Raw genomic sequence first — 15,739 nt, 5'->3', positions numbered from 1 at the left:
CCATCCTCAAAAAAAAAAAAAAAAAAAAAAAAAAATAATATTTTGAATTTTAATATTTCCACGTATTTATTGGTAATATAATGTACGGAATTAATGAGAAATATAGAACGATCTGGGGGAGGATATTTGATATTATTATATTTATCTATTTTTTTAAAAGAAAAAAAAAAAACAAAGTGGGACCCACTCCCTGAAAATTATATTAATAATTTATTTATAATATTAATATTAATAATAAATAATATAATAATATAATAAAGGTTTCTCTGCGCTCGCTATTCCCTCCATCTCCAGTTTCCCCGACGTTACGTCATTCACATTCACGAAGCTGACAGCGAAAGTCTTTCGCCCATTTCTACCTCTTCCATTTCCTTTTCTTCACTTTCCCTTTTCACCTTCCAAATCTCTCTCTCTCTCTCTCTCTCTCTCTCTTTGATTTTTTCTTCTCCCATGGCGGACCGTGGATCTTACGGCCTGGCTCCTCGTCTAGGTTAGATTTCAATTCTCCCTCTCTATTTTGTTTCTTCTGGGTTTGCGCTGATTTTGAGCAGTTCTGTTACTGTTCGATTTCTATGATTGATTTTGATGTGGGTGTTTGATTGGTTGGGAAGAGGGGGTTGTTTTGCTTTTGTTTTGGGTGAGGGATTTTTGGGGAGTTTTTGTTGAATGGAGGGTTGGGTGGGGATGAATCAGGGCGAATGTGATTCTGGGTTCTGGGTTTGTTTGGGAAATTATTGAGTGTTTTAAATCTTGAGCTCTGTTGCTGAAAAGGTCATTCTGTGTTCTTAGTTCTACTGTGCATGTTGCTTGAACTTGTTTTCTTTAGCTTTAGTTGAATCTTAATGAGTTTACTTTTGCTTTTTTGATTCTTTTGTGTTATTGGGTTGCTTGGGATTTTGATTTTCAATGGGTAGTTCTACCAATCCTGTTTGGCATGAAGTACACGCTCTGTTTGTATGTTCGACGGATTTTGTTAGTTAAATATCTTTTAGGGACTGAATGATTACTTTAAGTGTTTCTGTGTAACGTTAAGGCACGAATAATTCGAGAAATGTATTGTGCAAAAGCTTGGAGGAAAATTTTGATTACCTTTTAATCAACTAATCCTTCTTGGACTTACTTCGAGGGAAGTTAATAACGTTATTTGAAGTTGCTCAATTCCTATTGAAAGTTGTGGTAGTTCATTGGTTTCAAGGGCGGTGCTAAATTTAATGGGGCGGTAAGTTTAAATTTCCCTGGATGTTCACAAAAAAGCCTCGGCATGAATTCAAAGGGGTATGATTACGCAACGTTGTGGTTAGATATTTGTGATGTCCCACATTGGTTGGGGAGGAGAACAAAACACCCTATATAAGGGTGTGGAAACCTTCCCCTAGCAGATGCATTTTAATGCCTTGAGGGGAAGCCTGAAAGGGAAAGCCCAAAGAAGACAATATCTGCTAGCGGTGGATTTGGGCCGTTACAATATTTTCGCCTAGAAATCAAGTAGACTGTCTATGACCGCACCTAAGTTTATACAACGAGCATACAAAATTAAGAAGTTTCTTTTTTACTGCATTTTCTAACAAATATGGAGAACTACATTAATCCATCAGACCATTAACTTTGCCAATAAAGGGATGATTAGTGAGATGTTAGGCAAAAATTTGGAAATTGGTGTTCACTTGCACTATTTTGAATAAGAAATCTAGAACACCTACCACTAAATATAATTTAAAAAACTGACGAATAATAAGAAATCCACTGAGGATGCATCATTGAAGTGAAAAAATTAGGTTCAAGTTACCCTTTTGAACTTCATCACAAGTCCTCACAATTGTAAGGACTTAAGCTTTCCACAATATATGGGATATGATGGTAGCTTTTCAAGGGATCTTTATGAACATCTTGACAGATTCTTCTATCTTGAGTTGCAAGCCAAAAACAGAAAAAACCTATGAAATCGATCAAATTGGTTGGTTTGAATTATATTTGTCGGTCAGGTCAATTTTCTAAAATAAGAAATCAAAAGAAGTTGGTTGGTTCGTTTTGTATAGTTTTTGGGTGGTTTTGTTCAATTTGATCTTGGCAATTTGGTGGTCGATTCATTTGGTGTAGGTTGAGTAGCTGATTCGGGTTTTAGGAAAACAATGTTAAGTTGGTTTTGACCAAAATCCCTCTTGAACTGATTGAACTCCTAATTAAATTCCTTTCTGCCCATGCATTTGGAAGATAAAATTGCTCACGAGTTCTTTGGCTTGATGCTTCTAAGATTTTGGAAACAAAAGGAATGCATGCAATGCTTGCATTGCACTTAATCGCTGTCAATTGGAACTATTTATTATTGTGATTGTCCTATTTCTTGATCAATTTCAATTGGAGATATCTTTTGTGAATTCCTTTGAATTCTAGTTTCAAAGTTGGCCTATCTTCCTTATCATATTTTTTAACGAGGAAACACCTTATATCAAGTGAAATAAAGGATTATAAAAGGGCATATGTAAAAACAACCGGAGATACATAAATACAGCCTACTAAAGGTTGGTTAGTTTCAAATAACCGTTTGAAGCCATAGGTATTATTTTGTAAACTAGCTGTTGGAGGTTGCGGGTGGTTAGTTATATACTACCGAACTATAGAATCAGTATAAATACCATTCCTCGTGGTTTTGATTAATTGATGAATAAGAATTTTTCTTATTTGGTTTTACACAAAGGATTTCAAATAATGATTCCATTGTAATGGAAAACTAACATCTCCAAAGGATGAAAGAAACTAACATCTTAGAATTTTTCTTTATTAGAGCCCTTTTTGGACCATATGGGGTGAAAGAAACAACCACTTTTTTTTTATGACAAGGATCGATCCTTTAAGAGCTGTCTCAATTCATTAGTTTTCTTGGCTGTCTCTTGGTGTAAAAATTACTCTTTCTTTAAGAATTATTCTATCTCTTATCTTACATCACATTGTAAACTTTTCTCTTTTTGTAATTTATGAGGGCTTGGGTAATCTGCCTTTCTTTGTAATTTCATTATATCAATCACATTATTAGTCATTTTGCTCTTAGAAAACACCAAACTTCTTCATTTAGTTTGGTTATCCCTTTCAAAGTTGAAGCCAAGTTACTCTGGATTTATTTAATGAGTCTTTCTTTGTACTTTTTGGCTAGAAAGGAATGTTAAATCTTTTTTTAGGAGAAATAAGATTGCATATTGATACGTGTTAACGTGTGCAAATACATATTTTGTGAGAAATATTTTAACCAACTTGTTCTTGTTGGATGTACACCTCGGTTTTTTGAAAATGAATGTCCATGTCTTTTTAGGTTATATCTGTGTTCTTGCTTTTATCTCCATACTGCTCGAAGCTCTGAGTTGATCGTATACTTGCTCACAGTTGTGGGAACTCTGGTTCATTGAGTATTGCCTGCGCTATTAGACATGTTTAGTAGGCATAAATCATAGTTTTAATACCTACCATTGCCCATCATTCCTACTTGCAAGATATCGAATGCATGTAGTTTTTGGGTTTGTGAAGTGAACTACTGTTTTAATTTCTTCTTTCATGGCTGACATAGTTCATATTTGTGCAGACATCGATCAGTTATTGATAGAAGCAAGACATCGTTGGCTGCGTCCAGCTGAAATTTGTGAAATACTTCGTAACTATCCGAAGTTTCATATTGCTTCAGAGCCTCCAGAGAGACCATCAAGTATGATTTTCACAATCATTACTATAAAATATTTAAGTTATGTGAACTGATTGAAGTTTTCTTGAGGATCAGAGCATCCAGAGAGACCATCAAATATGATTTTTCACAATTATGACTATCAAAAAGTTAAATTATTTGATCTAACTGCTGAGGTTTCTTAATTATGGTCTTGTGTATTCTGTGTGCCTACCCGACCTTATAATTAGAATATGATTTTAATATTGTGTTTTATAACTAACATGAGATGGTTAGATCCTATGATGAGAAATGGAGCCGTAATCTATCACGTTCATCTCTTCTTCTCTCTAATCTCACCAACTTAAAATAGTTAAACGAGTATTGTTCCATTTACCATCAATGCTAACATTACTTAGGTATTACTATTGCGGTTGACATGTACTTCTACCTTTCAGGTGGGTCACTTTTTCTTTTTGATCGAAAGGTTCTGAGGTACTTCAGAAAGGATGGACACAAATGGAGGAAGAAGAAAGATGGCAAAACCGTAAAGGAAGCTCATGAGAAGCTGAAGGTAACTTACAGAAGGCACCGTTTTCTTTATCTGGATTTTGGGTGTCTCTACAATCGTCATGATCTACGCCCTCACAAAAATAAGCTATTTAACTATTATTTATTTATTTTATTTTATATTGTTTTGATTTTATCTTTCTTTACTACTCAATCTTTTGTTTCTTATTGTTAATTTTTTTCTTTATTACTCTTTTCAACAGAAACATTTAATTTATTATATAGTTTGGTAATTTTCTTTTAGCAATATTATTAGGTTGGAAGCATTGATGTACTGCACTGCTATTATGCCCATGGAGAAGAAAATGAGAACTTTCAAAGGCGCAGTTATTGGATGCTTGAAGAGTAAGTTTGATGCAATTGTAAATCCCTTTATAGCCTTTCCCTTTTACATCCTCATTACAATCTGCTTTATCTTTGATTCTCATTTTCTTTAGATTAATTCTCAATTACTGACGTGAGGTTGTACTCGATGGCCTTCATTTTGCATGTCTCTTGGAATTCTTCCTTCATTTTTGGTTTTCGTTGCCCTCTAAGCCTTGAGATAAGAAGACGATGGAGGTGTTAGACTTTCTTTTACTCCTTAGAGACTTTTGTGTAGGCATAGGACGAAGAGATTCGATTTTGGACCCTCAACACATTGTTTTTGTTTTTTTGTTTTTTTGTTTTTTTCTTTTCGGGTAGCTCCTTCTTCCATCTCCTTTGTATCCCTTCCTCCCATTCAAGTGCCCCTTTGTTTGCCTTGCTTTTGGAAGGTTATGATCTCTCAAAATTCCCCCTTCTCTAACAAAATGGTTAGTTTTGAAGCTGGCAGCTCTGGTATACTATAGCAGTAGGGTGGCAAGTTTTGCACGAGAATGTCAACACCTTTAGTTGCAATCAAATTTCAGCATCTTTTTCTTGGGTCTATGATGGTGTTTTCTTCGCAAGGATGTGCCAAATCTTGATCATGTCCTTTTTCCATTTTGCTCTTTCAATGTGGAACCATGTGTTGTAGGGTATTTGCCTTGTATATTTCTAAAGGCGGATGACCCACCCTAGTACAAGCTACACTGTCCAACCTCCCCACTTGCTACATGTCTTTATTCGAAATGCCACGAAAGATTATTAATAGACTATTTGCAAAAAAATGACATTCACCTTATCTGATGGAATATCATAAGCCTCCCAGCAGACTAGGGAGGACTTGGTCTATTTTTGATAAAGGAGAATAACAAAGATCTCCTTGCCAAATGGATATGGAGATATAATCATGAAGAAAACACCTTGGGGAGAAAACTTATAAAGGCCAATTGTACTCCTATATCGTCTATAAATTGTTCCCTTCCATCTTCTACAAAGAGGCCATGGAAGCACATAAAAAAAGTACCAAAACCTCATCACCAGTTGAATTTTCCATAGGGTGGGTGATGGAGAAGGCATATCTTTTTGGACCGAGCTTGGAGTGGAAACTTCAGGCTAGCCTTGTAGTATCCACCTCTATGTAAACTCTCTCGTAGCAAAACAGCCATGATCAAAGAAACCTGGAATAATGTCAACAACTTTTGGAAACTCAAACTTGGTAACAACCTAAAGGATAACAAAGCTAAGGAATGGGCTGATTTAAGTCTCGACCTCGCCTAGAAGCAGACTCATTAACATGGCTTGTTGATGGAGTTTCTGTAACGACCCTAAATTTTCCTATTTAATCTAAGGTCATTACTATACCTTAAATGTGGAATTTACCTTAACGACCCTACATTTAATGTAGAATTTACTTTAAATGGGCTCTTGTTATAAATGCAACATTAATTTGTCATTTATTATCTCATGAATAAACGAATACACGAATACAAGAGAAAGAAAGGAAAAATAATTTTGAATTAAATGTCCTATACTATTATATGGTTTATTAATGCGATTACCATTCAACCTATACTAACCTAAACTAATAATGCAAATGGAAAACAACCTATATTAACTTATATTACGAGCGCAAATGAAACTTAACCTATACTAACCTATACTATGAATGCAAATGAAATTCAACCTATACCAACCTATACTTATGAATGGAAAACAATCTATCCTATGCATGTGCCACGATCACGGGATTTGCGATGCTTCCGTCGGTCTCACATGGGTGCCTTGCCTTTATTTGAAAATGTAGTAGCATGAGGCTTAAGTATTTCTAGAATACTCAGTAAGTGACCCCCTATCAGGGTTATGCAACAAGAACATGCAAATGCAATGACGGGGCCTATCATATCTGTCTATTTTTCCTACGGCACGATTCTAATAGGCAGCTTGGATGTGTATCATATACTCTACATAGAGCCCATACGTGCGAGTATGGGCTTACCAGACAGTTCGCATACTGCTAGGCCCCTTTTCTTGTCGAGCGAGCCTGCTCTTGTAACTCAACTTATGTCGGACACCCATTAGAATTAGTAACTGTCAGTGCAACATTATGTAAAACATGATGATACTTCGCCTGCCTAATGGATGTACGCGTTCGTACCCTCGTGATGGACTAGGGGTATCCCCCGATGCATGAGCACATATAATGCATGAGGTCCCAATATTTTGCCGTTTTCAGCATTATTAAATATGTCCCCGCTATCATTTTTCGTGCATATCATGTTGTTTCTCATTTTTCAGTCTTCATATCATACATAATTTTAATGGGGTTATACTCACATGTATGGGCTCTGTGTAGAGTATATGGTACACATCCAAGCTGCTCATTAGAATAGTGCCGTAGGAAAAATAGACTGATATGATAGGTCCCGTTATTGCATTTGCATGTTCTTGTTGCATAACCTTGATAAGGGGTCGCTTACTGAGTGTTCTAGAAATACTTAAGCCTCGTGCTACTACATTTTCAGATAAAGACAAGGCACCCATGTGAGACCGACAGAAGCATCAAATCCCGTGACCATGACACATGCATAGGATAAATTGTTTTCCATTCATAAGTATAGGTTAGTATAAGTTGAATTTCATTTGCATTCATAGTATGAGTTAGTATAGGCTGAGTTTCATGTGCGTTCGTAGTATAGGTTAGTATAGGTTGTATTCTATTTGCATTATTAGTATAGGTTAGTATAGGTTGAATTGTAATCGCATTAATAAACCATAGGATAGTATAGGACACTTAATTCAGAATTGTTCTTCCTTTCTTTCCCTTGTATTCGTTTATTCACGAGGTAATAAATGACAAATTAATGTTGCATTTATAACAAGAGCCCATTGAAAGTAAATTCCGCATTAAGTGTAGGGTTGTTAAGGTAAATTCTGCATTTAAGGTATAGTAATGACCTTAGATTAAATAAGAAAATTTAGGGTTATTACAGTTTCTCTATAAAATCTTTATATAATTATGAGCATACGAGAAAAAAAAGTAAAAACCATAAACTCCATGCTAGCAAAGACAATATGGAAAGGAAATCACCCTAAAAAGGTGAAATTTTCCTTTAGAAAATATCACATAAAGCTGTTAGCACGGTGAAAATCTACCAAAAGAAAAAAAAAGAAAAAAGAAAAAAAAAAAAGCCTACATGACTCTGTTTCCAAGCTGGTGTGCATTATACATGAAAAACAATGAATCACATAGCCATTTATTTATGCAATGCATATACGCTCGAAATTTCTAGGTGAAGTTTCTCTATGGTATCTCACCTTTCTGAGGCGATAAGGGATTTATTTGACATGACCTTAACGTATCACCCTTTCACCAATGCAAAAGCCCTGTCATGGAAAAATCTCATATGGTTTTTTTTGTTTTTGTGGAAAGAAATAAGGAAATCAAAGAGTATTCACATCTCTAAGACAATGTTATTTACCACACTATATCTTGGTGTAAATTGTCTAATACATTTTCAGTCATGCCTCCCTTCTTATATATTGGGAAGTTTTATGGATAACGTTTTTTTTGTGAATTTCAATCATCAATAAAATTGTCTCTTATTAAAAAAAAGTTATAAATTTTGTTTTTATTAATAAATTTTCTTTTTCTAGGTGATTTTGTTTTCACCAGCTTGTTGCTTATTGCTTGTTGCAGGCATTTAATGCACATAGTTTTTGTCCACTACTTGGAAGTAAAGGTAATCTGAATCTTTACTTGTTCGTTCTTTCTGCTTTTTAATTGGTATCATTTTTCTTACTGCTATTGTTTTGATTTGAACTGATTTCCATGAAAATTTATTTTTTAATCTTGCGATTAGTATTTTTGTACAAGGCTATGAGGTGATATGGTCCTAGTATGTTGGTTTTGGTTCAACTAGGATGTGCTTTTTCTTCTTTCATTTTCCATTTTTGTGTGAAAAAACTAGCTTCCTTCTTTAGGCGGGAAAAGCATAAAACACGCTAACAAAAGTATAACTCAACATTTTAAGGCAAGGTTTGAAGTTTAAGAAGTGGTCCAAATTTCCACTCTCTCATGTTGTTAAACTAAAAGAAATATAAGATATATTAATTCATAGCGAGGCATTAAGATGAACCAATCAAGTTGTTGAGGTGATGAAATGGCCAAAAGAACGCACACCTTTGACTATTTTGATTCGATGAAAATCTAGATGTTTATAATAATTTTTGCTAAATATTAATTTGAATTGAATAGAATGATTTTTCTCCTATATACACCATAAAAGCACCTTGATATATGTTTAGTGAGCTGAAACAAGTATTTCATTGATGAATGAAATATTTCGAAAGAGGGAAGATATTCGTAGAGCCGAAAAATGTAGTTTCTTTTTGGGACTTCCATTTTGGGGCTTGGGTTTTTTTTTCTACACCCTTGTATGTTCTTTCACCTCTCTCGATGAAAGTGGTTTGTTTAAAAAAAGACTGCCAATTTTGACTATTTTACTATTTCTACTACATAGGCTTTAAAAACATTGAAGACAACTTTATAGAATTTGTCAATTCTATTAGGAACAATAGTAGTGATGTGAAAGATATCGCTTTCGAATTTTTGTTCTAGTGGCAATTGATAGGGGTGTTTTTTTAAAATTACTTTTAATTAACTATTTTTTTTAAAAATACTTAGATTATACAAATCCTGATCTGTATAATGTTTTTCATTAAAAATGGAGGCTTATACCTCGTACTGTCTTGAGGCTTATGCTTCACCTCTTCAAGAATGAGGAAAAGCCTCGAGGCCGTCGTTAGTCTTCTAAACCATTGGACCCAACAGAAAAGACAAATGCCTTAAAACCCAATACAAAGTGTTCACCTACCAAGCAAACCTGTGAAACAAAGTATTTGACTTTCTTTGGGATTTTTAGCCTTTCACATCAAGGTAAAGGAGGTACTCTAGGAAACATAGCATTTTAGTTTTGACAAAGTCGTGTCGGACACTGATACATTCAGACATTCTCCGAACAGTTGTCCAACATGCGATACTGTATATCTTTTTATGTTTGGAACATGTAATGGACACTCCCCCGACACATTGCAACCTTTCTTCTTAAGAAGCCCACTTAAACCCAAAAAAAAAAAAAAAAAAAAAAAGAAAAAAGAAAAAAAAGAAAAAAGCCCAGCCCTTTATTTATTTTTATTACAATAATACTAACAAAACCAATGATCAAATTTTAAATCAGGGTAATAGAACCAATATTGGAGCTGTTGTTGAGACAGATGAGGTTTCATCAAGTTCACAGAAGAGCAGTCCTATGAGTTCTAGCTATTCCAGCAGTCGTAATCAAGCAGCTTTTGAAAATGCAGATTCCCCCAGCCCAACCAGCACTGTGACATCATCATATGAAGATGCTGATAATGGTATTTTCCTTCTCCTTGGTTATTTATTTCTTGCTTTTATGTATGGTCTCTAGGTCATGGGGTTATTTTATTCAGTGGAAGAAAAAATGTTAAATGCGTACTTTGTTCATTGATCTTAGTTACCAATGTTTTTACTCTACATTTATTATGAAGGTTGCTACTTAAATTTGCAATTTTGTGCAGAAGACACTTACCAAGAAACTTCAAGATTTCACTCATTTCCAACATCACCACTAGTGAACAATGGTCTTCTGGTGAATAAAAAAGAAGCTGGTCCATCAAATCTTTACTTTCCACATTCCTCTTCCAGTAAGCCCAGTTTAATTCTTTTCTTCCTAACTTATGTTACACTAGTAAACATATATAATTTTTTAATCAAGTTCTCCCTGATAGAAGCCTTGACATTATTTGACGTCTCAAAATGTTGACTTGTGTAATACTCCAGATAATGTTGAAGCTTGGCCATTGGCTCCTGCCGTGGAATATGTACCACAAGTTCAGAAAGATGGACTTGGGAGTAGTGATGGTGGTACAGGTGTGATTGGTTCTCAGAAGACACTCACCTCTGCCTCGTGGGAAGAGATCTTTCAACAATGCACAACTGGATTTCAAACAGTACCTTCTCAGGTTTTAAACTCTTGGATTGAACCTTTATCTTCTGGAACTGTCCTTGGACAGGATAATTCAATTCCTGGCAAGCTTTTAGCCGGTAATAGTGCTATTAAAGAGGACTTTAAGAGCTCACTGACAATGGCATCGAACTGTCAGGTATTTAGAAGTTTTTTTCATTTATATTTCTTTGTTCTTTAATCCTATCTGTATATCTAGTTAAAGGAAATATGTCAATCTGCATAGGCTTCAAACTCGCCCCAAGAAATCCCTAGGATTGGTTGGGCTTTGATAGAATAGATTGGGAGGTAAGGTTTAGTTGTGGAAGCTTACCTGCCTGGCATTGTATCACAGAAGAATTAGTGATTCTTAGCCTGGCCTGTTATTATATTTTTTCTTCCTTGAACTGTACTTATAATTTAATGACTATGTAGTGTTAAAGAGCTACTGTTTTGACTGTACTTGTACATTATCAAATGCCTGTAATTGGATGTTACTTATCAGTGGTTCACTTATTCGCATATCTGTTCTGTTTCCCCTCTATAGATAACCAACTTCTCTTCTATAAGGATGAAGATATATTATTAAAAAAATAATGTAAAGTAATGTAAAAAAAAAAAAAGATGAGTTGTTGACAGTCCTTTGGCTTATTCTGGAGATAAACTTTATGAATGGAGTGACTCACGCACAAATTATTAAGCTGCTTCCAAAGTTTCAACCATTTTTTGGATGTAGGCTTGTATGAGCTGGTTGCGTTAGGGAAGGTTGGATTCTTTAGGTACAAATGACACACAAATATCTTTGATCACCTTGCCATTTATCTTGAATGGAGGTTCTTCTATTCGATTGTGTTCTTGCTCATCTGTTGTGCTATTTAAAACCCTTCAATTCAAATGAATTTAATTCAATTATGCTCTGGAGATAGTTGTTTATAACGTTTTCTGGATTCAACTGCAGGTTCCTTTTGAAGACAATACTTCATCCTTTTCAAAAGGGCACGTTGACCAGTTTCCAGATTTATATTCAGTTTATGATATCAATGGCAAGTTAACTGAGCAGAAATCTCATAATGCAACCTTTGGAAGTGGTCATGCTCATCCTAGCATAGAGAATAAGGAGTTTTTTTCAAAAAACTTCGAACCACAGTTCAATGAAGGAGAATTGTATTCTGCAACAAGGTTGAATTCTGAAAATGATATATCTAAAGAAGGTTCCATCAGCTATTCTTTGGCTTTGAAACAATCATTAGTAGATGGAGAGGAGAGTTTGAAGAAAGTCGACAGTTTCTCACGGTGGGTATCTAGAGAGCTTGTGGAAGTTGATGATTTGCACATGCATCCATCATCTGGCTTGTCTTGGAGCACTGTAGAATGTGGTGATATGGTGGATGATTCGTCATTAAGCCCTTCTCTTTCTGAAGACCAGCTTTTCAGTATAACAGACTTTTCTCCGAAGTCGACACTTCTAGATTTAGAAACTGAGGTAAATAAATGTTTGAAAAAACTGAAAAAAAGTTGCTGTGAATCAAGCTTGAGGGAAAAAAAAAACGTCTTAAGTTTTCGAAATTTATTGGTTTCTGTCTCCATTTTTCTACAGTTTCTTATTTACTTCACTTTTTCCCCTCTAAATACGTGAGACATAGAAGATTTTGTTCCGAAAACTAAATTCTCTTTTTTAATTAAACCCAAACAGGTTGTGATTATAGGAAAGTTTCTGGGGAACAATCATGCCACAAAATGTTACTGGTCATGTATGTTTGGGGAAGTTGAGGTTCCTGCAGAGGTTTTGGCTGATGGGATTCTGTGCTGTCATGCACCACCACATAGTGTTGGGCAAGTCCCTTTTTATGTTACATGTTCCAACAGATTAGCTTGCAGCGAGGTGCGTGAATTTGATTACCTGGCTGACTCTGCTCAAGATGTAGATGTTACCGATGTATATACCGCTGGTGCTACAGAAGAATTACATATGCATTTGCGGTTTGAGAGGTTACTATCCACTAGATCTTCAGATCCTCCAAATAATCTCTCAGAAGGTGCCTTGGAGAAACGGAACTTGATCAAAAAGCTCATCTCAATAAAAGAAGAAGAAGATTGTTATGGGGAAGAGCCAAATTCTCAGAATGATCAAAATCAGCATCAAAGCAAGGAATCTCTTTTTATAAAGCTGATGAAAGAAAAGCTGTACTCATGGCTTATACGTAAAGTAATTGAAGATGGAAAAGGTCCTAATATATTGGATGATAAGGGACAGGGATTAATTCATTTAGCTGCAGCTCTTGGCTATGATTGGGCAATCAGACCAATTGTAGCTACTGGAGTGAGTCTGAATTTTAGAGACGTTAATGGATGGACTGCTCTTCATTGGGCAGCATTCTATGGCAGGCAAGAACGTTTAAACTCTTGAATGAAAGCCCTTTCTTTCATGCTAATCAGACTCATTGATAAAGCTAAAAAGAATGCTTGGTTCCTATTTCTTTGAATATCAAAAAGCCTTTTTTTTCCTCCCAAGTCACCATAAAAACTTAGGGTGCTAATCCTGGATTGTTTCATGCAGGGAGTTGACAGTTGGAACTCTTATAACTTTGGGCGCCGATCCTGGATTGCCGTCAGATCCATCTCCAGGCGATCCTTCGGGCACAATGCCTGCAGACCTTGCTTCTGAAAGGGGACAGAAGGGGATCGCTGGTTTTCTAGCGGAGTCGTCATTGACCAGCTACATCTCATCTGTATCAATGGCAGATACCAAAAAAGATGGTGTGCTAGATGCTTCAGAAGGGAAAGCTGTGTATACCGCTGCTGAACGAAAAGCAACACCAATAAATGATGGTCTTATGCCTGGTGATTTGTCCTTGAAGGATTCGTTGACTGCTGTCTGCAATGCTACTCAAGCTGCTGATCGTATACATCTGATGTTTCGAGTAAAGTCATTTCAGAGGAAGCAAATATCAGAGCGTGGACCTGATGAATTTGGATACTCAGATGATAGTGCTATTCCGTTTGTTGCTGCCAGGGCACGCAAGTCTCGACTAAGTAACAGCCCAGACCATGCTGCTGCAGTTCACATACAGAAAAAGTTCCGTGGTTGGAAAATGAGAAAAGAATTCTTGCTAATACGTCAAAGAATAGTGAAAATTCAGGTTTGCACTCTCCCATACTCATTTAATAAGCTCCATTATATTGAAGACGTGTTAGTGAATTATGACTATTTATTTAAAAAAGTAGTTTTCTGATTCTTAATATTTTCTTGGTAGGAATTATTTTTAGAAAATATCAAATCAAGGAAAAAATTATACTGCTCTTTTTACTTTCTTGAATTATGACTAAAGAACTTAACTTCCATCTGCGACCTAAAACCGAAAACTAACTTCGAATGTCCATAATTGCAAGGCCATTGTGAGAGGACACCAGGTGAGGAAGCAATATAAAAAGATTGTCTGGTCGGTAGGAATATTAGACAAGATTATTTTGAGATGGAGACGGAAGGGGAGTGGTTTGCGAGGCTTCCGATCAGATACAGTTGCCAAGACTCCGCCCTCTGTGGTGATGGAACCACGTGAAGAGGATGACGGAGATTTTTTGAAGAAAGGAAGAAGACAGACTGAGGAAAGATTTCAAAAAGCACTTACTAGAGTCAAGTCCATGGCTCAGTATCCCGAGGGACGGGACCAATACCGTAGGCTACTTACCGTGGTTCAAAAGTGCCGAGAAACCAAGGTATTGATATCTGCCACCATTTATTATCAGAATCTAGTTTCTGTTTCCTTCTATGTATATAGTTGATAATTTTATATCTGTCACTTATATCAGATTAAGAACCCTAACATATTAATATTGGATTAAATTGGGTTGCTAGATAATTATCATTTTTCCTATTAGCTTATGGCAATGTGTCAGATGGTACTTTGCTTGACTCTTTCTCGTGTTAATATTTGTGTATATGAGCTATTTGTTGGATAAATTTTAACTTCAATAGCGTATTATTCTCGAAGTTGTGAGATTCGTCTAGTTTCAATTTGATTAGAGTTAATGTGTTTAGTACTTCGGTCAACTTTCTTGTACTAACAATTTCTGTAATGAAGCTGATCATTATATATTGATGACTTGTTCTGTTTGTAAATATTTATCAGGTGAGTAATATAAGTGTTACTAGTACTTCAGAAGAGATAATAGAAGGTGATGACATGATTGATATCGACTCACTGCTGGATGATGATGCTTTGATGTCTATGACATTTGATTGAGAAACTGGTGGTGTTATCAATCAGCCTAGTGTGCTCTCATGCTCCTAACTTCAGCTTCTCCCTGTAAATACAACTCTCTAACTAATGTATGAGATTCAGGTCTTTATATTATGAACACTTACTGTTGGCTGCCTCCCAAAAGGGTATAGATTTTATAGGTCGTTAATAGGCTTACCTGATGTCGTAATTTATGGAGAAGATCCCGACATTATGTCGATCGATTGAATTTGAACCGACTTTGTATATGGAAAGAACACTTAATACTGCTACATTCTGTATGTTTTAGTGTCATATTTTGAAGGTAATTTTGATGTTTGTTCGTATTGGTCACTTCATTTACTTTTCTACTCTCCTTGAAGAAATTTGATCACTACTTGCGAGCGGATGTTGTCTACTTTAGTTTGTTGCATATTGCTGTCAGCCTCATGATTTTAAGACATGTCGGTTAGAGAGAGGTTTCCACATCCTTATAAAGAATGCTTCCTTTCTCTCTCCAACCGATGTGGGATCTCACAATCCACCCTCCTTCGGGGGCCCAGCGTCCTCGTTGATACTCGTTCCTCCAATCGACGTGCAATCTCACTTCTTCCTTTCTTTTTTCTTTTGGGAACAGCAAGGCTTAAAAGTTTAGCCTCATGCTTCTGTAGTGGCTTATAACTTCGTGAACTTCTTGATGAACTTTTGTACCTATCACTCTCTGAGTTCGTTAATTGTCAATTTGACGGATGAGTTGACTCACTACACTCTTTGTTTTGGCACAGTTACAGGGTTGTGCAAGTGTTTCTGACATACTTTATGTTGTTCATCACCTGTTAGTTCTTGGTAGAGAATAAGTTCTGTGGGTCTTAAATGCATTGCTTTTGCTTTTTACCATTCATAATGGGATCATCAACCAAGCTTTTAGAGGATGT

At 35.8% G+C, this 15,739-nt stretch overlaps 1 protein-coding gene across 3 annotated transcripts; it reads left to right on the top strand.

Annotated features, from left to right (window-relative positions):
- The first annotated feature begins 274 nt into the window (after positions 1 to 274).
- Positions 275 to 15,158, top strand: LOC111485929 (calmodulin-binding transcription activator 2-like). Of its 3 annotated transcripts, none has more exons than XM_023132902.1 (13): positions 275 to 490; positions 3,572 to 3,691; positions 4,105 to 4,220; positions 4,473 to 4,561; positions 8,259 to 8,301; positions 9,799 to 9,976; positions 10,163 to 10,285; positions 10,422 to 10,744; positions 11,543 to 12,067; positions 12,278 to 12,969; positions 13,142 to 13,724; positions 13,975 to 14,301; positions 14,715 to 15,158. In XM_023132902.1, the coding sequence occupies exons 1-13, from the start codon at positions 451 to 453 to the stop codon at positions 14,826 to 14,828; spliced, it is 3,273 nt and encodes a 1,090-aa protein (XP_022988670.1). In that variant the 5' UTR covers positions 275 to 450; the 3' UTR covers positions 14,829 to 15,158. The 3 variants fall into 3 exon arrangements, with proteins under 3 accessions (XP_022988670.1, XP_022988669.1, XP_022988671.1); XM_023132901.1 differs by having other exon boundaries at positions 276 to 490; positions 10,160 to 10,285; XM_023132903.1 differs by lacking the exons at positions 275 to 490; positions 3,572 to 3,691 and having other exon boundaries at positions 4,140 to 4,220; positions 4,461 to 4,561; positions 8,216 to 8,301; positions 10,160 to 10,285.
- The last annotated feature ends 581 nt before the right edge of the window (positions 15,159 to 15,739 follow it).

Source organism: Cucurbita maxima, unplaced genomic scaffold (assembly GCF_002738345.1).
Source record: "Cucurbita maxima cultivar Rimu unplaced genomic scaffold, Cmax_1.0 Cma_Scf00011, whole genome shotgun sequence".
NCBI classification, from domain to species: Eukaryota; Viridiplantae; Streptophyta; class Magnoliopsida; order Cucurbitales; family Cucurbitaceae; genus Cucurbita; species Cucurbita maxima.
Note: the sequence above shows the minus strand (reverse complement) of the source record. Positions and strands in the feature narration are given on the sequence as shown.

Excerpts from the sequence above, each read along its gene's own strand:
- LOC111485929 (XM_023132901.1), top strand. The coding sequence starts at position 451 with ATGGCGGACCGTGGATCTTACGGCCTGGCTCCTCGTCTAG. Across the intron at positions 491-3,571 it reads CGGCCTGGCTCCTCGTCTAG|ACATCGATCAGTTATTGATA; the intron begins GTTAGATTTCAA and ends ATATTTGTGCAG. Across the intron at positions 12,068-12,277 it reads TTCTAGATTTAGAAACTGAG|GTTGTGATTATAGGAAAGTT; the intron begins GTAAATAAATGT and ends AAACCCAAACAG.